Genomic DNA, 25,274 nt, shown 5'->3' with positions numbered 1-25,274 from the left:
ACTCATCCGGGGCGGGGAGGAAGCGGAAGAGAGGGACTGGGACTGTCGCGGCTCTTCGACGACTGAACTACAACTCCCAGCAGGCCATGCGGGGAGAACCGAGCCGGCCAGTGGTCCCCGCCCAGCTTAGTCTTGAGGCCAGGCCCAGGTCCGAGGCCTCGGTGGACCCGGCCTCAGACCCCTACCGGCCGCGTTTGCGAGGGTTTCGATGTTTAACGCTGGCCGGAGCCGTAGGTAGGCGGCACTCTACCCTAAGGACCGAAGGGAGGCTTCAACCACGGATGACGTGAGCATCACTGGTTTTTTAAATGATTTTGACTTCACAAGGAGAGGAGGGCGTGACTTCATTATCACCATTACAGCTACTCCCGATATTCCTGTCTCTGCCCAAGCCTGATGGCCCACCATCGCTACTCTTAACAGCTAACATGAGAACTTCTAGGGAAAGTCCTTCCACTGGCTTTGTTCTTTCTAAGCTATGGCCGTATTTTGTAAACCTCTGGCTTCCTGGAGCTTGTCTTGAAGTTGCTTTGGCAATGACACTCTTACTTAAACTGTATGGTAGATCAATACAAAACACGGTTCTCCAGAAATGCTTTTATTCACACTCATATGTGATTGCAAAACTGGCAGTTGTCACAATTGAAGAATATTGTTATTTTGGATTTGTTGGGGTAGGGACAGTTGTCTTGGGGGTAAGTAGCTGATGAGAGGCTGAAGTGTCTGTCGCCACCACCAGCACCACCTCTTGCATCACCCTTGCTTCATTCACTTGACACATAATTCCACTTTCTTCTGTCTTACTTTTTATAACCTACCCAGAACCTCCTTCCAGCCATCTCTAGGCTGTGCGATGCCCTTGATCTGTGTTTCATTCCCAGAGTGATTAGGCCAGCAGTGAAGAAGTAAAGATAATTCTACCTAAACTTACCTAAAGAGGTCCTGTTTTGTTTTCTTTTCCCCTGCTCCTTCTGATTCTCTGCAAACTCTCCAGATTATTTAAACACCTCCTCCAGGCATTTTATGCGAATCTAGATTCAAGCTAAAGTAACTGACCAAGGAGAAACTAGATGTGAATATCAGGACAAGTGGTTACCTGGGTTTCACATTGTCTGCACAGAAAGCAGGACCTGCAAGATGTTACACAAATCCAAGGCATATGCGGCATGCTCAGAGAAAGGGGCCAGAGACTAATGACTTGTCACAATTGCAATAAACAATTTAAGAAGTTAAATTGAACATGGTGGTGATGAGCATATAGTGTTAGTCATTCAGTCATATCCAACTCTTTGCAACCCCATGGATTCCTCCATCCAGGAGGCTCCTCCATCCATGGGATTTTCCAGGCAAGAATACCTGAGTGAGCTGCCATTTCTCCAGGGGATCTTCCCAACCCAGGGATCGAACCTGAGTCTCCTGCATTGCAGACATACTCTTTACCATCTGAGCTATCAGGAAAACCCCTATACTTCCCTTCCCCATCCTTCTCTATAAGACTGCTCAACATCTAACCTCTGTTTTAGTTTTCTTTTTGTTTGTGTCTTCCCATTAGAACATAATTTACAAACAGACAGGAATTTTTGTTTGTGTTCACTGCTTGTATCTCCAGTGCCCCCAAACAGTGCCAGGCAGAAAGTAGAAACTCAAATACTTACTGAAAGGATAAATAAAGAAAGTGCATGTTACACGTAACATTACCCACTCTCTCTTTTTGTTCCTTTAATACTAAATATCTAATTTTTGCTTTTGAACAACATACCCTGTTCTAATTTGTGGTAGTCACTCAGTCGTGTCCAACTCTTTGTGACTCCATGGGCTATAGCCTGCCAGGCTTCTCTGTCCATGGGATTCGCCAAGCAAGAATATTGGAGTGGTTTGCCATTTCCTTCTCCACTGTTCTATTTTAAGGGTTCCCAATAGAGATACATTGAAATGCACCCTGTCAGGAAGTGACAGCAAATACTGACATTACATCTTGCTCAGTATAACATCATCAAGGTCAATGTCAGCACCTCAGCCTTCTGCATATATTGTAGAAGTTTTTGGCACTCAGAACAACACAATACAAATGATAGGTAGACTTTAGGATTAGTCCCAACTCAGAAAAGAACTCCTATAAACAAGAAGCCTGTTTTGTTATTACTGTTTCCTTCTCAAGTACTCATGGTTATCAAAACCCTGGAGATAAACAATATAGTATGACCAGAGGCTGAGCTTTCCTTGTGGTTTTCAAGAAGTAGATGACGTATAGATATGTTTGAATGGTCAAGGCCACTGCCTTTGTGGTCAGACTGACCTGGTTCTGAATTCTAGCTCACTAGCTGTACAGTTGGGTGAGTTAGTTTATCTCTTTGAACTCATTTCATCATCATCTGCCAAATAATTAGAATACTCAAGCCACAGAGTTGTCATAGTTAGTTAAATGAGATGTGTTTGGTAATTATGACTGATGCATGATTAGTGCTCAAAAATTGGTAATTATATTCATTCTGGAAAAGCAAAACAAAGTCATACATATTCAACATACTAAAGTATGTTACAGAGGACAAAAATAGCAAAATTGTTTTCTGCAGTAAGATCCACTGTGAATCAGGTTCCAAAGCTTTGCATAAACAGGGTGTTTGTTATGTACCAGGCACAGTGATAGGCAGTAATGCTGCCACAATACATAAGGCACATTCTTGTCCTCCAGAGACTCACAGCCTTGTGGGGTAGACAGCCAAATAAATAACCTTCACTCACTGTGCCGGGACACACTTCAGACTCCTCTGCTACCACCGACTCGCAGGATCCACATTTAAGCAACAGTCTAGGTACTCACAAGGGACAGACTGGACAACTGGCATTCCTGGGTGTATGTATCTCTATTTAAATACCTTACTTTGCTTGTGTATAAAATGGGGGAATAACTTGTTGTCCTAGTTTGTCAAAAGAAAAGTCAATCCTAACTCTTAGGCTGTTATAAGTTGAATATCAGGCCCTCAATATAGTAACAGAATAAAACCTCTAAATCTATCAGCTGCTTCGTTATTGTTAACTGCAGTCAACAGCACAACTGTCTTAATGCCTAAAAAAAAGACACTAGAAAAGATCACTAGAATTTGCTGTTAAGGAAAGGAAGCACTATCATTTGTGTTAAAAAGGGTGTGTGTGTGTGTGTGTGTGTGTGTGTGTGTGTGTGTGTGCACTCAGTCGTGTACTCACTCTGTGACTCCATGGACCGTAATCCCAAAGGCTCCTCTGTTCGTGGGATTTTCCAGGCAAGAATACTGGAGTGGGTTACCACTTCCTTCTCTAGGGGATCTTCCCAACTCAGGCATCGAACCTGCATCTCTTGCAGCTCCTACATTGGCAGGCAGATTCTTTACCAATACACTACCTGGGAAGCATTGAAAAGGTAGATAAGAATGTAGATTTGCTATATTCACCTTTGCATTTGCCACCAAAAAAGCTCCTGACAGCAGTTACCTCTGTGAGTGTAGAGGGGGAGACCCGTGGGTACAGAGAGGTTAGTGATAGATTAAAATTTTATAGTATATATACTTTTGAGAATAAACATATATCAGTCCAGTTCAATTGCTCAGTCATGTCCGACTCTTTGCAACCCCATGAAGCGCAGCACGCCAGGCCTCCCTGTCCATCACCAACTCCCGGAGTTCACTCAGACTCACGTCCATCGAGTCAGTGATGCCATCCAGCCATCTCATTCTCTGTCATCCCCTTCTCCTCCTGCCCCCAATCCCTCCCAGAATCAGAGTCTTTTCCAATGAGTCGAGTCTTCGCATGAGGTGGCCAAAGTACTGGAGTTTCAGCTTCAGCATCATTCCTTCCAAAGAAATCCCAGGACTGATCTCCTTCAGAATGGACTGGTTGGATCTCTTTGCAGTCCAAGGGACTCTCAAGAGTCTTCTCCAACACCACAGTTCAAAAGCATCAATTCTTCGGCACTCAGCTTTCTTCACAGTCCAACTCTCACATGCATACATGACCACAGGAAAAACCATAGTCTTGACTAGACGGACCTTTGTTGGCAAAGTAATGTCTCTGCTTTTGAATATGGTATCTAGGTTGGTCATAACTTTCCTTCCAAGGAGTAAGCGTCTTTTAATTTCATGGCTGCAACCACCATCTGCAGTGATTTTGGAGCCCCCCAAAATAGTCTGACACTGTTTCCACTGTTTCCCCATCTGTTTGCCATGAAGTGATGGGACCAGATGCCATGATCTTCGTTTTCTGAATGTTGAGCTTCAAGCCAACTTTTTCACTCTCCTCTTTCACTTTCATCACGAGGCTTTTTGGTTGTTCTTCATTTCTGCCATAAGGGTGGCGTCATCTGCATATCTGAGGCTATTGATATTTCTCCCGGCAATCTTGATTCCAGCTTGTGTTTCTTCCAGTCCAGCATTTCTCATGGTGTACTCTGCATATAAGTTAAATAAGCAGGATGACAATATACAGCCTTGATGTACTCCTTTTCCTATTTGGAACCAGTCTGTTGTTCCATGTCCAGTTCTAACTGTTGCTTCCTGACCTGCATACAGGTTTCTCAAGAGGCAGGTCAGGTGGTCTGGTATTCCCATCTCTTTCAGAATTTTCCACAGTTTATTGTGATCCACACAGTCAAAGGCTTTGGCATCGTCGAGAAAGCAGAAATAGATGTTTTTCTGGAACTCTCTTGCTTTTTCGATGATCCAGCGGATGTTGGCAATTTGATCTCTGGTTCCTCTGCCTTTTCTAAAACCAGCTTGAACATCTGGGGTGTGACTATATTAAAATTTTAATTAAATTTTTTCCTAAAAGTCAAGGAAAACAAACTGACAATAAAATGACCTAGAAGATGAAGTGGGAAATTAGCTTTGTAAATACTGTCCTATAAAGACAGGACCAAGCAAGTTTTCCCAGCTCAGTGCTTCGGCCGTAAAAATTGCTCAGCAGAACTCCTGAGAAATGGCCGTACTCCAGCGAGCACGCTAGCAATTCCATCTGAGCCCTTCCCTGCCTGAAAAATTATACTGAATCCTCATAAGCCTTCATTCTTTAGGGCTCTGCTTCTATTTCTAAATACTCTGGCCCTGAAACATCTCCATTTTCTCTCCCTTTTGCCCCAATTCAAGCCCTTGGCTCTAGCCAACCTGGACTAACTACACCCAAAACATCTCACACTTCTAAGCCTCCAGTCACCTCAAAAGGCTGTGGGTCTTGTGTTGCATTAATGCAGCCTGTGGAAGGGAAGGGCAAGAGAGGATCAAAGCTAGGCCAAGTGCTGCCAGACAAGCCAGCACTGAAGTGCATCATGGACTGGGCTGGGAGAAAAGTGTGCTTTTTTTGTGTGATTGGTCTGCCCAGAAGGAGGTCTATTGTATACCTGCAAAAAAGCACCCCATGGATTTGCTTTGCACCATTCTCTCTTGCTTTTAAGGACCTCCTTACCACTCCAAGCTCCTATGTGGCTTAATTTCTTCATCAAACCTCCTCAAATCACTATAACTCCATAGTGATTCCTTCTACTCTTAAATTCATACAATCACTTGTCATCTAATCATAGTGTTATAGTTTTGTGTTGTTTGGGAGTTGTTTTGGCTGCTATTTAATTTGTATTTTGTTTTAACTTTATGTGAGTATGTTCTAAGCCTCACCTAGCTTGTAAACTCAGGACAAACATATTTTTTGGATCCCTCCAGACTTCCCAGAATAGTGTCAAACACACAGCAAATGACCAGTAAACATCTGTGCAACAGATCAGGTACACAAATAACATCCCAACCAAGAGTCAGTCTCAGGAAAACGTACTGGTACAGCAGATGGAGCAGGAAGGAAAGGCAGCTTCAGGAACTGGACCGAGCACAAAGGCCTTTTTTTAAAAACATACTTATTTGGCTTCATTGGGTCTTAGTTGAGGTACATGAGATCTTTAGTTGCAGCATGTGGGATCTAGTTTCCTGACCAAGGATCAAACCCGGGCCACCTGCACTGCTAACACAGACTCTTAGCACTCGACCACCAGAGAAGTCCCCACACAAAGGCCTCTTGTGTGAAAAATCTGAAGGGTCCAAAGAGACCACCAAGACCACATCAGCGTCTTGATTTTTATCTTCTTTTCTCTCTTTCTAGATATGGAAATAGGGTTCCTTTCCAGGCATGATCTGCAGATCCTAGCAACTGCTGTCAAGAGTTAGGGACCAGCATCATTCATTTCTTTATCCAGCACCTAATAATATAAATGCTTAAAATTTATATATTTATCAGAATGGTAGCTAACTGGTTTGATTATCGTATTGGTTTGCATTTCTCTCTGTCATCCAAAGGACAAGCTGCTGCAGTATCAACTGATGCTTTAAATGCTAGAGTAAGATATTTGCCACAAAGTTATTTTGGGAAATATTCTTCTGTGTCTTTTTTTAAGAGTGTTTCAATGGCCAGAAGTTTTTTCCTTTCTTTTTTTTTTCCTCCTGTCTCAGCTTTACCTGACCTTAAATTCTGTCAAGGGCAGATGTAGTTCACCGCCTGTTCTAGAAGATTTCCACTGGTCAGATTGCTTTCCCTCTCTGTGGCTGCTTGGCTGGCTACCTCCCTCTTCATGAGGCTGCATCTTTACAGGATCTGCTGATCCTGCAAGTGCCCTTGGGGTCATTGATTGCTGCTTTAGCAATAACAAGCCCTATAGCCTTGATTTTTATTACTCCTAGTCTACATTTCCCTTTTTTAAAAGAATCATGCACATTGCAAATCATTTGGCCAGTTGTAGGTAGAAGGCTTTAAATTTTGCAAGGCAACCAGAGAAGCCAAAAAGAGTAAAATCCAGTATAAATTAGATAGTATCTGGTTTCAAATACAGTTTCCACTAAGGACCCCTTTTAGGCAATGAATAAATTCAATTATATGTCTTTTGTGCCATATTCTCAATTTTTAACCCCTAATTTTACCATCCCATAACCACAGCCAAGCTGTTATCTTCTGGCTCTTCTTTCTCATTAGTTTCTCTCTCTCTCTCTTTTTTTTTTTCATTCAGAATGTCTTCTCTATTAGTTATTCGACAGGGAACTGGCAACCTTGGGACCCAAGGTAGACCCCTTTTGGGGAAGAGTAACATAAGAACGTGAAGCAGGTTCTGCGGCTGCATTGCAATGTTATTGGAATAGTTTTTCATTCTGTACAGCATCTTTCTCCACCTACCAAATGGGAAAGCGTACCATCTGTCCCTCATGGTGATGGGGTATTAGGATATATCCAGAAAAATCCATAAATCACCTTGCAGAGTGGGCCTACAACTGTGGTTGTCACCATCGGAGTCACGAGTAGGAACGCATCAGACAAAAAACATAGGCTCTGGAATTTGCGAGAAAGATATGCTTCAATAATGGAAGCAAAAAGAAATTTCTATCGTTAAAACACATAATCAGCCTAAGATAAAACAATCACAGAAAAATCCGTGGAGAAACACTAAGCCGCAGGGTCCCCCTCAACTTCGGCCGCAGTGGCGGGCGGAGCTTGGTGTTTGACCACGCCCCCTGCGCCAGGTCCCCGAGGGGCGCCACCCACCTCTCCAAGGGCCTTGGCGCTGCGCGGAGCAGGTTTTGGCCCTGCTTCCCTGGAGGAGCGCCGAGGGACAGTTCTTGCGCCTGCGCCCTGCGTCAGTGGTCGCAAGGCGACCGTCTCCGCCCCCGCCCCCCGCCCGAGGGCCCTTGTGCGCCTGCGCGGTCGCTCTCCCGCCCTCTCGCGGCGCTCGGCTGAGTCAGTCAGTCCGTCGGAGCCTGTCCTCGGAGTAGGAGAGGCGAGGCGACTTTGGAGAGCCAGCTGCCGGATTATTTTCTCTCCCCTCCCTGTCTCCCGTCCCACATCTCTCTTCACCCCTCTCCCGCCTTTGCTCGCGCAGCCATGGCGGAGCCGTCGGCAGCCACTCAGTCCCCGTCCGTCTCCTCGTCGTCCTCCGGGGCCGAGTCCTCTGCGCCCGGTGGTGGCAGCGGGAGCCCGGGAGCCTGCCCCGCCCTGGGGACGAAGAGCTGCGGCTCCTCCTGTGCGGGTGAGGCGCGCCGGGGGACCCCGACCTCGGGAGGGGGACCCTAGGGGGTCAGGGACGGCACATCATCCTCGCGTCCTGGAGGCTTCAGCCCCCGGGAAGGAGCGTCTGGAAAATGGGCTAAGGGGGAGGGGGGTGACAGGTCTTGCAGGCGGTGAGGAAATAACGGGGTGTGGGGAAAACAGACTGGGGGAGGGGGGATATTCCCGCGGGTGGGCGTTAGCGCCGAGACTGGGCAGGTGGGCGCAAGATACCAGTGGAGAGGGGGTGTGAATCTGTCCCCTGAACCGGGGTGATTTAGTGGAGGATTAGAGAGACTGAGAGGATCGGGGCAGGTTGGTGGTAGGAGAAATGCCCTGTTAGGATTTTGAGGGGATGGCGGTGAAAGGGTTGGGTTGCATTGCAGGTTTGCAGACAGGTGTTGACAGAAGCAGCCGTTCATGGTTGTCTTCCAGAAAATATGGGGTGGTTTTTTTTTTCGGTTACCCATGGGGAGAAGGAGGAAGTTTAATAGAAACACTAAAGCCGTTTTCTGTACTGTTTTCATCCGCCTTTAATAATTTTTTTGTGGCCTGAGTCGGAATGCCCGATTTTTCAGAGGCTCGGAGGTAGAAGGAGGCGTGATGAGAATAGCTCAGGGAAGATTTGGGAGGGAGCTGCTGACGGTCCAAGATGGATCCGTGGCTGCATCTGCAACACAGCCTGCTCTTCACTGGCGCGGCGTGGGGGTGGGGACACGAGGTTAGCAGCTTATATTCTAGAAGAGAATAGATAGAGTCATACCAAGCAATCGACGTTTTAATTCCATGCTTTTTGTCGGCTGTTATTGATCGAAGTATAACAAAAGGGGGTGTTTCCCGCAGAAAGGGGGGAGGGGGAGAAAATTCAGACAAAGCAGGGGCTGGTGGAACCCCCTTCTCCTCGCATCTCTGTGAAAGACTAGGAGGGAAGCTGCAGGCCGCTTTTAGTTTCCATTGTATACGCGTCTGCCTGCTGGTGGGGGCTGGCTGGCAAGCTCCCCTCGGGCGGAGATCTGCAGTGCAGATGCCTTCTTGAGGGAAAAAAAAAAAGCACCATGAGCAGGTGGTGGTGGTTCTTAAAGGAACTCAGTCTTTGAAGAAGAAAAGATTTTTGTCGAAGGACCATAAGCTCGGGGGAGTACAGATAATTTTGCTCTTTATTTAGCTACCCTAAAGAATTTTGAGACGTTTTAAAATGCTTCATTGTCTCCTTTGCGAGAATCTTGCATTGATTCTCTAAAGAACAAAATTTATCTTAGCTTTAAATATATTCTCTAGGTGTTTTTCAAACAGTGGATTTCCACATAAATGCTTTGGTACCCGTTCGGATTTTCCAGTGTGGTTATGGACATTTCAGTAGAAACAGTTATCAAAGGAAGCTTCTGCAAGGCCAAGATGAGCTGTCCAGATAAAGGAATGAGGCAGCAAATTTAGAACCCCTGTCCCCTTTAAACCACTACCATTTCTCCTCCAAATTTTTGTGTTCTGGGCAACGGTCCAGATGAACAGCAGCTTCCTTATATACTTAGCAACTTGGTGTTTTGGCTTTAATCACTTGTCATTGGTTACTCTTACGTTGTTGGCCCTTTTGTGCATACCTTTTGATTTTCTTGATTTTAAATTTTTGATACACATGAAAAATAGATGCTTTCGCCACCTTGAACTCTTATCCACTGCAAATATGTATTAATATTGTATAAAAATCATTAATACAGTTTTAGTGAGTTCAGTGCAAGATCCTCATTTGTCAGGTCACTACTTGAAAAGTGTAGCTTAAGACACTGTAGTGTATAGTCAGAATTTCATTGCCAAAGCTCTTCCTCCTTGCTACATGTTTTCTCCATCTCTCAGAGGAAATGTCTCAGGCTTTTGCACCATGAAAATAAGATGAAGTTTGTTATTACAAAATTTGACTCATAAAATGGATTCTTTAAAAATGTACCATGTTTTAAAAATCTGTAGGTGTTAATGTCAACCTTTAGCTTCATTTTCATTCACCAAGCTTCTCTTGGTTTTAGAAACTTAAAATAAGAGTTTAAAAAAAAAGAGTAGATGGTCACTTGATGCCTGCAGGAAACAATTGTGTCTAGACCTACCTGTTTAGTAACAAATTTTAAAATTTAATTTCTAATTAAAAGTGATTAGTTTAAAGTAATTAGCCTCCAATTAAAATAAATAAATTTATATTTTTTAAAAAGTGATTAGTGATAGCGCTCTCTCATCCAGTGCGTTCAGTGTTAGTGCAGCTGGCAGTGATGTATGCTTGGAGAAGGTCAGGAGCCAGGATTGGCTTCCCAGATTTCTGCCTTTGAAGAACAACAAAGATTTCAGAGGCAGAAATTTGAGGTTGAGGTGAAAGATACGTAAATAATCAGTATTCCTTTTAGGATGAGGGTTGCCTTACTAGATATCAAGTATAGATACCTGTCTATTGCCTGAACTTTAAAAGTGGTTTAATAGTTTACTGTCTATAGCCTTTGAAATTCTTTAACTTGCTAGAGACGGTTCTTTATTATTGCTCTGAAAATCATGGTGCCAAAATAAAGCTACATTTCTTGTATCTGTTCATGGAGGTTAGCTCAAAGCAAAAAAATAGCTTGGACAACTAAAAAAAAAAAATACGCACATAAGTTTTTGTTTTAATTACTTCTTTCCTCACTGGAGAAACTGAGTTGTTCCATGTACTTGTTATGGCTTCATTTTTACGCTTTGTTCTAACATATCAGTCAATCGCATGATTATGTAATTTGTATTCAGTCTTAACTCTTAAGTAAAAAAAAAAACTCTGACTACCTACTGTTCAACACTGAAGTCTGTATTGTACACATGTCAGATTAGCAGTGAGTGTGTAATATCGTGATAAACACACAGACTTGAGTTCCAGAGATACCTATATTTCAGTCCTGCCTATGCTTATTGACCATATCACCTTGTGCACATCCTGAGCCTCAGGAATGTGACCTAGACAAATTTGCTGCCCTTAAATCCTAACTTTTATTGAATAACAATACCTAGTATTTGATACATCTATTTGTAGGTTTAAAATATATAGATACAAAGAACAATTGAATAAGAAGTGAGAAATCATAAATCTTTCTCACAGTAAAGGATGCTCTTATACTTTGTTCTTCTTTATAAAAGTGAATTGGTTTTTTCAGCTTTTGACCCCTCATATTTATAAGAGCTGCCACTCCTTTCACTTAACTGACCTGTTAAAGAAGTTGGGGGTGAAGCCAAGATGTTTCATAGGTCGCTTGGCATCAGTATGCTAAGATATTTTCTGCAGCATGTTGACCATAAGTATAGTTATGATACATTATAAAACTCCTGTCACTGGAAGCAAGAGGACAGGAAAGGGCAAGAATGGTCATGTAGTATGGTTCACAAATGCTTGTTGATTTGAATGGTTTTGATTCCCTGGGAATAGAAGATACCTTTTAATGCTGTTTTCTTTTAGAGTCAGATTCACAAATAATTTAACCATTCTGATCAAACAAACCAGTCCACATATATTTAACACTTACACCTTCCTTAAATTGAAATCTCTAAGGAATTATTTATGTAGTAGCTGGTAAAAGCATTGGTGTGTTTATTTTTATTATTTTAGAGATGGTCTGTAAACAAAATGAAACTAATATCGCTTTTATTGTATTCTGTGGTGGTGGTGTTATCCAGTCCCTCATTCGTGTCCAGCTGTTTTCTGTGATGAGGAAATTATATATCCTTACTGATACAGTAGTCATCTGTTTAATCTTGTGAAGTTTATAAGCATCTGTAAATGAAGCTTGGTAGTGAAGGAGTTGGTGACGTGTCATTGAAGGGCAGAAGGAACACTAAGGTTTCCAGTTTTGTGTGAGCCAAGACATTGTTCTGTAGAAGGGCACTTCTCTTTAGACTAGCCATAAACCTAGAACTACCATTTTTGTAATTCTGAGCAGAGTTACAGAAGCTCCAAATAAATGATTAACTATGTGTATTTGTTGTATGTACGTACCTTATAGTCTGTGTCCAACTTTATCGTTAATGATGAATTTATAACTGCCTCCTTAATTGTACAGACTTATGAAATAAATATAAATTTTGTAGTATAACTTTTTAGATGAAAATTACCAAGTTGATATTATGTTCATATGATTTAAGTCATTCAGAAGTTGCACAGGAGACTGACTGAAGTTTTATCCCGTTTATTTATAACAGCGCTTCTAGAATTATTTTGGATCATGGGGTATGTTACAGGTGTTTTTGAGAAGTGTGTATACTAAATGGGCTTCCCAGGTGGCGCTGTGCTGTGTTGTGCTTAGTCACTCAATAGTGTCGGTTCAATTCGGACTCTGCAACGCCATGGACCGTAGCCTGCCAGGCTCCTCCATCCATGGGACTCTCAGCAAGAATGCTGGAGTGGGTTGCCATGCCCTCCTCCAGGGGATCTTCCCAACCCAGAGATTGAACCTAGGTCTCCCACATTGCAGGCAATGGATTCTTTACCGTCTAAGCCACAGGGAAGTCCCCAGATGGCACTAGTGGTAAAGAACCTGCCTGCCAATGCAGGGCACTTAAGAGGCTCTGGTTCTATCCCTGGGTTGGGAGGATCCGCTGGAGAAGAGAATGGCAACCTACTCCAGCATTCTTGCCTGGAGAATCCCATGGACAGAGGAGCCTGGCAGGCTACAGTCCGTGGGGTTGCAAAGAGTCGAACACAACTGAAGTGACTTAGCACGCTCGCATGTATATTAAGTAAATTTAGCTGTAATCAGTATTGCTTATGATTGCATCATTGCAGTGTTTTACTACATATCTGTGACTGGTAACATCTGTTACTAGAGTAGGACATGTTACTCTGTAATACTGCAATTTCAGAGAAAATCCCCTTATTTCTTACTTTTCTGTTTTTGGTTGCGCTCTACCACTTGCAGGAATCTTAGTTCCTCAACCCAGGGACTGAACCCATGCCACGGCAGTGAAAGCACTGAATCTTAACCAGTGGACCACTGCGGAACTCCTGCAGAAAATCCCTGTAAATACTTTATAGGATTTGTGTTTCTGTTTTACATTTTGTGATAGGGTGGGTAATTGTTAGCAGTTAGCTTCCTCTTGTGATGGTCTCTTTAAATTTCAAAGAAACATTCTTACCTGTTTTTTCCAGTCTGCTGGTTCAGTTTTCCTCATAAGCACATCATCATAACCTGGGGGTGGGGGCGTGGTGTTGGAGACAGGTGCTCTCTAGACTTCTTCCTCACTGGCAGTTTGCCCTTGAGGATATATTGAAAGGTATTCTGAAAAACATTTTTAGCAAAACTAATATGGAGCCACCTGAAAGCATTTCAACAGTGGGCATTGTCTTCATTTTACATAAAAGGCAGAAATACTTGATTTGTGTCTTACACTTGTGTATTGCTTTATGGTTTAATTTGTGCCAGTACATTAACTTAATTTAACAAATATTTAAGCATACATCAAGCATTGTGGCTATGAAGTTAAAGGTACGATGAAACAGGGATTAAGGATCCAACTCAGTTCTTTCAAATACGTACACTGCCTCTCTTTCAAATTGGAAACAACGTGATAAAAATAGTTCTGTCACCCTCTTAAATTCAGTTATTGGTTAACCAAGTTCAGTTAACTTAGAAACCTTCACTTCTGGTCCCATGATTTCTAAGCCAGGTGGCTTTTTCCTCAACTTTTCTACAGAAACTTCTCTCATCAAATACACCAGTTATTTTCCATGTTATTAAATCCAGTGGTTACTTCTCTTTCTCATTTATTTATTTTTTAACCTCACTGTGAGGAGTGCGGGATCTTGGCTCCCTGACCAGGGATTGAACCCTTCCTTGTGTTGGAAGCATGGAGTCTTAACCACTGGACTGCCAGAGAAGTCTCTCTTCCTCATTTTAAATGCCCTTGATTCCTCTCTTTCCTTTACGCAGCAATCAGCAAATCTTACTGATTCTACAGTGACTACCAGTTTTCCCAAGCTCCATCACTACTACCCTGGGCCAGACTATTGTCATAGCTCTCCTGAATTACTGCGATTGCCTCCTGACTGATCTCCAGACTTTCTCTCTTGGCTCTCTTCAGTCTTTTCTCCACACAGCAGCTGGTGTGAGTCTGTGAAAAATTAAGTCAGATCATTTCACTCATTGGCATATGCTCTAGTCACTTCTGATCACACTCAGATTAAATGCTGAAGTCCTTAGAAAGCTTATGAAGCCCTATAATATCTGGCCCCAGCCTGCCCCTTGCTCACCTAGCTTTAGCCACACTGATCTTGTTTTCCACACCAGGAATACCTCCCTCAGTGTCTTATTTGCTGTTCACTGTGCCTAGAATGCTCTTCCCTCGTACATTCTCACAGCTCTTCGCTTTCTCACCACCCTTAGATCTTTGCCTGGCTACCTTATCAAAATTGCATAAGAGAAAAACACCTTACAGGCTTTTCCTCCTTTATTTTTCTTATCACTTGCCATAATCTGTCTTACAGTATTTGACTTATTTATTTTGTATATTGTCTGCCTGCCACAAAATAGAAGTTTCATTAGAGTGGAGATTTTTGCTGTTTTATTCACTGCTCTATCTCTGATGCCTGTCAGAACCTGGCACAGAGCAGGCCTTTGTATTTTTTTAATGAGAGCAAAGACTTTATCATTATGGAATGGATGAGTAGATGGAGAACCTCTACTCCCAGGAAAATAATGCATATAACTGAAGTATTGCATCAACTTTCACAGATTCATGAACTACTATAAAATCTACTCATAAACCTCAGGTTAAGAAAATTTTGTTTTTGAAAATCAGATTGTAAACTTTGTAAAACCTGCATATGGAAATTGATATATTCATTTTGGTGCTGAGGAGAGACTTTTCATATAAGTGCATAATACTATATCCAAATATAACGTATGTTTAAGATTGTCTTCTTTTACTACTTACTTCTGGACTCTAGTATTTTCCACTAATGGCTTTAAATCCAGAAAATTATAACCACTTGAATGCCACATTTTGGTGTATTAGAGATTCACTTCTATTAACTACTTAGTAGTAACCTAGTATGATGTGGCAGAATTTTAAAATGTGTTAAAATAAGTCTGATTTCCATCTTCTAACAGAATCTGAGATTTTGATTTAATATGTTTTAAACATTATTTGCAGAAGAGTAAAATATTCTTAACAACAGTAAATATAGCACTACTTAGAAGTTGGGTTATTAAAACATTTGTAACTGATTTACTATTTTTATGCTTCATTTTGTTTCTTTGTCAGACTTTCTAATTTTGTTTCTTTTGCAAGAAGAGTTCTGCTTATTTTTCCTCTTAGTTTGCATATGCATTTACTCTACATATGTACCAAGAAAGCTTTCCAGCTCTTTTGTGTTGTAACAGAGTGAGCATCTTGACTTCTAGAGTGAAATGCATAACTACTACATTAGTAGGGCTAATGTCCAGACTCAAAGTCTGTTTCTCAAATAACAATTTAAACTCTTGCTAAGGCTCTATAAATGTTCAAGCCTCCATATCCTGTGTCTTCTACTGTATGCTGACCATCATATTCTGTGCCTTATGAAAGATGCAGGGACATGTAAGATGATCCTTAGCCATAAGGTGCTTCCAGTCCGATTGGAATTTGTTTCCAATAGCAAATAGGTTGAACGGATATTAGATCTTATTTGGTTTATTGATTCCAGAGGGCCAAAACATTGTTACTTGGCCTATTTTTATAATAGTTATGTTAGCTCTAGTAAATTAAAATTATTAAAAATTAGCCTGCCAGTTTATGTAGATTCTCCCCCATCCCTTAAGTGGGGGAAATGCTTAGTAACTTGCTTCCAAAGGGTACAGTATAGAAGGGTGGGGAAAAGTACTACCATGGAGAAACTTGGCAAACTCTCCCTCAGCCAGGGGATCAAGGTTAACATCATCACTGATAAGTCATATTAATAGTACATACCTTGATATGGTATGACAAGGCAGCCCTTTACTTAAGTGAAGGGTTACCCCTTAGTGGTAATCCTCTCTAAAACTCATAACTCCAGTCTAACAATGAGAAGAACATCAGACAAGCCCAAATTGTGGGACATTCTGTGAAATATACTTGAGCAGTCCTTTTCAAAATTGTCAAGATCATCGAAGTAAAGAAAGCCTGAGAAATTGTCATAGTCCAAAGGAAGCTAAAGATAGATGATGACAAAATGTGATGTGGTTTCCTAGATGGGATCTTGAAACAGGGAGAGAACATTAGGGAAAAGTTATTGAAATCTCAGGGAAGTATGGGCTTTAGTTATTAGTAATGTATCAATATTAGTTCTTTAATTGTGACATTTATCAATACCTCCATACTAATATAACATGTTAACAACAGCAGAAACAGTGCTGAATAAAAGCAACAGTCTTTTCTGTAAATATAAAATTTTCTAAAATAATTTTTTAATAAGAGAAAGCTTTAATCATGAAATAGAAATTGTTTGGGGAGAGGCAAGTAGGTATGAGTAATGCAGTGGAGGTCTAGTAAGCACAAAAAGGTTTTTAAAAAGGAAAAAATGGCATAAAGTTTGGGGAGAAAATCAGTCTGCCTGTTCCTGGAGCTCTGATGAGGGAGAGGACAGTAACTGGCTCAGTTTAGCAGTTTTTACTGAGATCCTGAGTTGCCATCAAGAACTGTGGTCATGAAAAAAACAGACAAAGATGACACACAAAAATAAAACCACAGGCCAGTATCACTGATGAACATAGATGCAAAATCCTCAACAAAATTCTAGCAGACAGAATTCAGCAACACTTTAAAAAGCTCATACACCATGATCAAGTTGGGTTTATTCCAGGGATGCAGGGATTCTTCAATATTTGCAGTGTGATACACCATATTAACAAACTGAAAGATAAAAACCATATGATACTCTCAATAGATGCAGAAAAAGCCTTTGACAAAATTTAGCATACATTTATGATTAAAACTCTTCCCAAAAATGGGCAGAAGAGGAACCTTACTCAACATAGTAAAGGCCATATATGGTAAGCCCACAACAAACATTATTCTCAGTGGTAAAAGCTGAAAGGATTCCCCCTAAGATCAGGAACAAGACAAGGGTGTCCACTCACCACTATTATTCAACATAATTTTGGAAGTCCTAGCTACAGCAATCAGAGAAGAAAAAGAAATAAAAGGAATCCAGATTTGAAAAGAAGAAATAAAGCTCTCACTCTTTACAGATGACATGATACTGTATATAGAAAACCCTAAAGATACTATCAGAAAATGACTAATCAGTGAATTTAGCAATGTTGCAGGATGCAAAATGAATACACAGAAATCACTTACATTCCTATATCCTGACAATGAAAAATCAGAGAAATTAAGGAATCAATCCCATTCACCATTGCAACAAAAAGGATAAAATATCTAGGAGTAAACCTACCTAAGGAGACAAAGGACCTGTATACAGAAAATTATAAGACACTGATGAAAGAAATCAAAGACCACATAAACAGATGGAGAGATATTCCATGTTCCTGGCTAGGAAGAATCAATATTGTGAAAATCACTGTACTGCCAAATGCAATCTACAGATTCACTGTTATCCCTATCAAATCACCAATGGCATTTTCCCCAGAACTAGAACAAAAAATTTCACAATTCATATGGAAACACAAAAGACCCCAAATAGCCAAAACAGTCTTGAGAAAGAAGAATGGAGCTGGAGGAATCAACCCTCCTGACTTCAGATTGTACTACAAAGCTACAGTCATCAAGACAGTATGGTACTGGCACAAAAACAGAAATATAGACCAATGGAACAAGATAGAAAGCCCAGACATAAACCCACGCACCTGTGGGTACCTTATTTTTGACAAAGGAGGCAAGAATATACAATGGGGCAAAGATAGCCTCTTCAATCAGTGGTACAGGGAAAACTGAACAGCTACATCAACACTTTCTAACACTATACACAAAGATAAACTCAAAATGGAGTAAAAACCTAAATCTAAGACCAGAAACTATAAAACTCTTAGAGGAAAACATAGGCAGAACACTTGATGACATAAGTCAAAGCAAGATCCTCTAGGACCCACCTCCTAGAGTAATGGAAATAAAAACAAAAGTAAACAGGTGGGACCTAATTAAACTTAAAAGCTTTTACACAGGAAAGGAAACTATAAACAAGGTAAAAAGACAAACCTTAGAATGGGAGAAAATAATAGCAAATGAAACAACTGACAAAGGATTAATTCCCAAAATACACAAGCAGTTCATACAACTCAATACCAGAAAAACAAACAACCCACTGAAAAAGTGGAGAAAAGACCTAAACAGACATTTCTCCAAAGATGTACAGACAGCTAACAAACACATGAAAAGATGCTCAACACCGCTCATTATTAGAGAAATGCAAATCAAAACTACAATGTATGGAGAGAGTAACATGGAAACTTACATTACCATATGTAAAATATATAATTAATGGGAATTTGCTGTATGTCTCAGGGAACTCAAACAGGGGCTCTGTGTCAACCTGGAGGGGTGGGATGGGGAGGGAAATGGAAGGGAGGTTCAAGAGGGAGGGGACATGTGTACAACTATGGCTGATTGATACTGATGTTTGACAGAAAACAAAATTCTGTAAAGCAGTTATCCTTCAATGAAAAAATAAATTTTAAGAAAGAACTGTGGTCATGAGAGTGGAAAGAATGCCTTTTGTGTGTGTAGGGGGGCTCAGCTATAAAGCAAAAAGGGTAGCTAAATGATAAAATTTACTTACTTTTGTCTGTGCTGGGTCTTCATTTCTGTACGAGGGCTTTCTCTAGTTGAGGCAGGCGAGGGCTGCTCTTCGTTGTGGTATATCGGCTTCTCGTTGCAGTGGCTCCTCTTGTTGGTGAGCACAGGCGCCATCTCAGTAGTTGTGGCGCAGGGACAGTTGGGATCCTCCCGAACCAGGTATCGAACCCATGTGCCCTGCATTGGCAGGTGGATTCTTACCACTTCACGACCAGAGAAGTCCAAAAATAATTTGTTTTAAAATTAGAATAAGAAAAGATGTTTGAAAGAACAGATTAATTTTTTATTTTCATTATACTAATTTTAGATAAATTTCAAACACTTCATTTTTTATATACTAGAAGAAGTTTTAATAATCTGTAGAAACTAGCACAAAGGAAAAAGCTTTGACGTTATAGAAGTCATTCTACAAAGTTGTTCCCAGAATAACTTATTTCTCTAACAGTATAGTCTGTATTCTGCTGGTGTTGAAGGAATGGATACCACCAAAATAAGTAATTCATTGAAACTGTTTTTTACTGCAGTTTAGAAAATTCAAACAATGAGGTTTATTAGTGTATTTTCTCCTGATCTAAATCAAAAGTTGACTCTCACATCCAATCCAAAGCTTTTTCTGTCTTTCTCTCCCTGCCAGCAATCCGTCTAACACAGGCTTGATAAGAATTTGGAAACCTCCACTGGTGTGCCTTTTTCCTATTTTTCCTCCCCAATTTTCCACCGCTTACCTACTCAGCGTACTGCTGGAGGGAAAGGTTAAGAGGTATGGGGACAGGATCTCTCCATCGTCTTTGTTCGATGGAGTTTTAACACATAAACTTGAGAGAGGACGGGTTGTTAAGATTTGTTTGAAATTAAGAGATCAGCAACCTAAAATAATCACATATAGAAATCTCGTAACCGCAAACCAAAAATCTGTAATAGATACACACCCAAAAGAGAAAGGAGGGAATTCCCTGGCAGTCCAACAGTTAGGACTCTGGGCTTTCACTGCTGAGGGCCTGGGTTCAAACTCTAGTTGGAGAACTAAGATCCTGCAAGCCGTGAGGTGCAGCCCAAAAAAAGCAAAGAGAGAAAAAGGAATCCAAACATAACACTAAAGAGTGTCATCAAATCACAAGGGAAGAGAACAAAAGAAGAAATAGACAAAGACAAATACTGTCTGTTATCACTTGTATGTGGAATCTAACGAAAATGAATATAACAGAACAGACTCAGAGTACAAGCTAGTGGTTACGAGTCAGGAAAGGGAACGGGCTGGGGCAAGACACAGGAGTAGATGCAGAGGCACAGACTACCATGAATGAAATAAGTGCGCTACAGGGAGATATCAGACAGCACAAGGAATATGACCAGTGTTAAGAATAGCCTTATCAGTATTGCTGCTTTATTTTGGCCACATCTCATGGTATGTGGGATCCCAGTTCCCTAACCAATGATCTTAACCCCCTTCAGTGGAAGCACAGAGTCTTAACCGCTGGACTGCCAGGAAAGTCCCTAAAGTAACTTTAAATGAAGTATAATCTGTAAAAATTTTGAACAAGTGACACTAAATCCTTAGTTTATATAACTAACCCATGAGAAATAAGATTCAATAAATAATAAAATAATCCTAGGGCTTGAAAATACGTAGATGAGAGGATCGGGGCTCTGGAAAAGTCTCTTGCTCAACTTTTCTCATTACTTAAAATTATTTACTCAAAATCATTTATTCAAAAAGTACCCTATCATGATAAAGATGCACATGTATGCCAAAGATATATGTGAAAAGTTAAATTAATTCATGAAATGTTAATAGAAACAAAGCTAAATGTTAAGTGTATTACTCCATATTAATTGAAGTGTACTACTTCGTATTTCTAAATGTTAAGTGTATTACTTTGTATAATTTGATTCTGAGTTCATATGTAATTAAATTAATAAACAATGTTGTAAGTATAACCACCACAAAAATATGTATACATAAACTTGATTAGTAAATTTTGAGATAAGTAGCACATACATTACAGACCAGCAGAAGAGACAAGTGATCTGGCTGGTAGACAGAGAAGCAGCATTGGCTTTCAAAAAACATTCAAGTTTAAATCTTGATATCAAGCTTCAGTTTTTGTAAGGATTTGATTTAATATGTATATAAATAGTCAATTCAGTGTCTGTCGTAGACACTTGGGACTCTGTACGTGAAACAAAGCTCTGTTTTCGAAGAGAAGTTTTTGTTTGTTGTAGTTTTGACAGTTTGTTGCAGCTTAAATTATTATGAAGATGGAAAATCCAGTGGTATAAAGACTAGTAAGATTAGTCACTAAACGGTTTCATTGAGAGACCTGCCAGAGATCCTATTTTAGGTGTCCTTTTTTCTCCCTCTAAAGCAACTAATCCGTTTCATGTAGGTGGGAAGCACAGGTATGTGTTAGGAATTATAAGAAAAATGTATGTTCATCATAGAAAATTTAGTAAACAAAAATATAAAGAAAATTAAAAATCAATGAGTAGCATATCCTTTCATTTTGTAACAATAATCTCTAGAAATAATATATATTCCTCATACTCAAAAACTCAAAGAAGCAAGAGAAAAAACTCATAATCCCTCTACTCAGAGAGTAAATATCATTATCCATTTTTCTTCTTAAATGAATTTGTATTTTTTACCAAAATGGGGTCACATTATTTAAAATTACTTTTGTAATGCTCTTTTTTATTCATTGTATTATCAGCAGCATTTAGTATGAATAAATTCTCATCAACAGTACAATTTTTAATGAATAATATCCCATTGTATAGATATACTAAAACCTGTTTAAGCAGTCCCTAGTAACTTTTATTAAATTTCCTTAATATTTGTGATGAACAGTCTTATAACTACATAGAGGCACAGATTTATTCTTTTACTTATAAATCTGATTACATACTGGAATTAGGTTTCATCAGGTCCACTTGTGGTCATTTATCCCTTATCTTCTAGCAACTTCCTGGACTTTTTTCCTGCAAATATTGCTTCTTTTTCATATTCAGTCTTTTTCCTTCTACTGGCGCCTTTCTCTATATAAATACACTTGTCATTTCTATTCCTAAAAAATCTCTTTCAACTCTACCTCTCTCTCACTGGTGCCCAGTTTTTAGTCCTTCTCTTTATCATCCATACTCTGCACACTTGCTCTTAGTGCTTTTTAAACTTCTGTTCAGTTTTCAGTGGCTGGCCCCCTCCTCCCTCTAACCATAGAGTCATCAGTGCTGAATTACTTGATTACTTAAGTTCAGTGACCCGTTTCAAAGTCTTCACCACTCCTTGGCTTTTAACTCTGTTAATCATTCTCTAAAGCTTTCTTCAGGTGACAAAACATTTTCCCCCACATTGACTCTTTTCTGTCTCCTTCACTAGTGATTCTTTTTAGAGTCTCTGTAAATATTGGTCATGTATCTCAAGATTCCTTTGTTAACACCTCTTTGATTCTCCCTGGACAAATTCATTCACTCTGGTGGTGTCAGTTCTCACCCAGGTGTTAGCTCCTAGATATTTACCTATAACCCTTACCTGTCTCCTGAGCCTGTTCATATTGGTAAACAGTTTCCACTTAGATATTCCTTATTGTTGTTCAGTTGCTAAGTCGTGTCTGACTCTTTGCAACCCCATGGACAGTGTAGCTTGCCAGGCTCCTGTCCTCCACTACCTCCCAGAGTTTGCTCAAAGTCATGTCTTTTGAATTGTGATGCTATCTAACCATCTTATCCTCTGCTGCCCCCCTTTCCTTTTGTCTTCAATCTTTCCCAGCATCAAGGTCTTTTCCAATGAGTCAGCGCTGTGCATCTAGTGGCCAGAGTATTGGAGTTTCCACATCAGTCTTTCCAATGCATATTCAGGTTGGATTTCCTTTAGGATTGACTGGTTTGATCTCCTTGCAGGTCAGGGGACTCTGAAGAGTTGTCTCCAGCACCACAATTCAGAAGCATCAATTCTTCGGCACTTAGCCTTCTTTATGGACCAACTCTTACATCCATACATGACGACTAGAAAAACCATACCTTTGACTGTATCAGATACGCCTTTGTTGTTGTTGTTCACGTACTCAGTTGTGTCTGACAGTTTGCAACCCATGGACTGCAGCACGCCAGGCTTCCCATCCTTCACCATCTCCCAGAGCTTGCTCAAACTCACGTCCACTGAATTGATGATACCATCCAACCTTCTCATTTTTTGTCATCCCTTCGCCTCCTGCCTTCAGTCTTTCCTAGCGTCAGGTCTTATCCAGTGAGTCAGCTCTTCGCATCCGGTAGCCAAAGTATTGGAGCTTCACCATCAGTCATTCATGAATATTCAGGATGGATTTCCTTTAGGATTGACTGGTTTGATCTCCTTGCAGTCCAAGGGACTCTCAAGAGTCTTCTTCAACACCACAGTTCAAAAGCATCAGTTCTTCAGTGCCCAACGTTCTTTATGGTCCAACTCTCACATCCATACGTGACTGCTGGAAAAACCGTAATTTTGACTATACAGATCTTTGTTGGCAAAGTAATGTCTCTGCTTTTTAATATGCTGTCTAGGTTTGTCATAGCTTTTCAAGGATTAAACTTTGTCATAGATATGCCTTAGACAGCTTATTTCTTAGTGGAAATTAATACAAAGAATTCCTCCTCATACTCTAGCTGACCACATTTCATGTAGTTCTTCAGTCCTTTGACTTTTGCTTCTCCAGTCTTCAACATCCAGTGATTCAAAATCCTGTCCATTCTTTCCTGCCATATCCATCCCCTCATTCCCATCCTCACTGCCTTAGTTTAAGCCCTCATGTCTTGCCAAGATTATTAAGGAGCTTTTCAATTAAGTCCATACTTTACCCCTGATAGCTCAGTTGGTAAAGAATCCGCCTACAATGCAAGAGACCCTGGTTCAATTCCTGGGTGGGGAAGATCCCCTGGAGAAGGGATAAACTACCCACTCCAGTATTCTTGGTCTTCCCATGTGGCTCAGCTGGCAAAGAATCCGCCTGCAATGTGGGAGACCTGGGTTCAATCCCTGGGTTGGGAAGATCCCATGGAAAAGTGAAAGGCTACCCACTCCAGTATTCTGGCCTGGAGAATTCCATGGACTGTATGGTCCATGGGATCACAGAGTCGGACACGACTGAGCAGCTTTCATTTTCACTTTACCCTGAGTTTTTAAAACACGTGAGGTATTGTCAATCCCTTACCTTCAGTGAGTCCTCATTACACATCATATGATACAATTCAAATTTCATTGTATGATATTTAAAGCTATTTGGAATCTGGCCAGATGTTCCTTCTCTCCAGACTGCCTTCCCTTGTCTTCTTCATCTGATGAACATCATCTCTTCTGCCTCTGCTCTATGCATTCTTCCCATAATGCAAACAGTTTTACTGGTTTGTCTTTTTCAGTTGCTTGTGGGCACAGCCATCATCTCTGCATTGTTACAGTGCCTAGACTTAGTTACTTGTAGATAATATTTGATTTAATTATTAGTATTTGTGAATTAAGGTCACCTTTTTTGGGTGCAGTTGCCTGCATCAATATGGCATATGAATACAGTATGGTTTTGTAAGTTAAAAGAGCTCTTGAAATATTGTTGCAAACTACTTCTGATTATCTGTGTCCTGTATCAGAACAGATGGTGTTGCATAAAAATTTTTGTGTTGAAATTTTCCATTAGGAGGGTGTCAGGTGGAAATGAAAAGGTAGGTTCATGGAATCTTTTTTAGCATCAGGCTTACTTAGCGTTTGGATTTTCAGGTTTATTCAGTTGGCAAAGATTTAATGTTGAAGATAATTGCATGTAGACATTAACCCATTTGGAAACATTAAATAGAAATGCTTGTTTTAAGAAAGAAAAGAATACTGTTTTTCAGTGGTAGGAGTAAATGTGGTGCTTCATTTTAAGATAATTAAAAAACAGTGGGTTTTAAAATTCTGGTCTTGAGTTACCAAATTACTGCCTCTTGTCCACTAAGTTCTGCCTTGGTGTTAACGTGCTCCGTTTCTGTCAACTAAATAGTTTTCTTTTTTTAATTGAAGTATAGTTCATGTTCAATATTATGTAAATTACAGATGTTCAGTACAAAGATTCACAATTTTTAAAAGTTAAACTCCATTTGTAGTTCCTATAAAATATAGGCTATATTCCTTGTGTTGTGTTTAGATTGGTGCTTGCAGATATAGCAGTGGCCCAGTCCTCTAAAGCAGTCTCCTCATTTTAAGTTTATATCTGATATTTGTGAAAACATTTTTATAATTACAAGGGAAAAAGGAGTTAAGTAAAGATCGGTATACTTAGGGGTACTTTTTCAGGGTTTTGTTTTTCACATGTTGTTTTATTAATTTTTTTCCCATTTTTACTGAAGGCAGTTTATATTCTTTAATTTTTTTAAAGGCCAAAGGTTGTAATGAAAAGCAAATCTCCCTCCTGCCCTAGACCTCAAAGTTCCTTTTGTTGCCAGCTAACAAATGGAAGCACACTGTATGAACT

The 25,274-nt window shown here is 40.3% G+C and overlaps 1 protein-coding gene across 1 annotated transcript in view; it reads left to right on the top strand.

Annotated features, from left to right (window-relative positions):
* The first annotated feature begins 7,750 nt into the window (after window positions 1-7,750).
* RTN3 (reticulon 3) overlaps window positions 7,751-25,274 on the top strand; it is a 63,253-nt gene continuing 45,729 nt past the window's right edge. The window contains exon 1 of the mRNA XM_068975867.1: window positions 7,751-8,020. Coding sequence (XP_068831968.1) covers window positions 7,876-8,020 — 145 coding nt within the window. The 5' untranslated portion in view covers window positions 7,751-7,875. The remainder of the gene's footprint in view (window positions 8,021-25,274) is intronic.

The sequence above is a fragment of the Capricornis sumatraensis genome, chromosome 8, assembly GCF_032405125.1.
Source record: "Capricornis sumatraensis isolate serow.1 chromosome 8, serow.2, whole genome shotgun sequence".
NCBI classification, from domain to species: Eukaryota; Metazoa; Chordata; class Mammalia; order Artiodactyla; family Bovidae; genus Capricornis; species Capricornis sumatraensis.
Note: the sequence above shows the minus strand (reverse complement) of the source record. Positions and strands in the feature narration are given on the sequence as shown.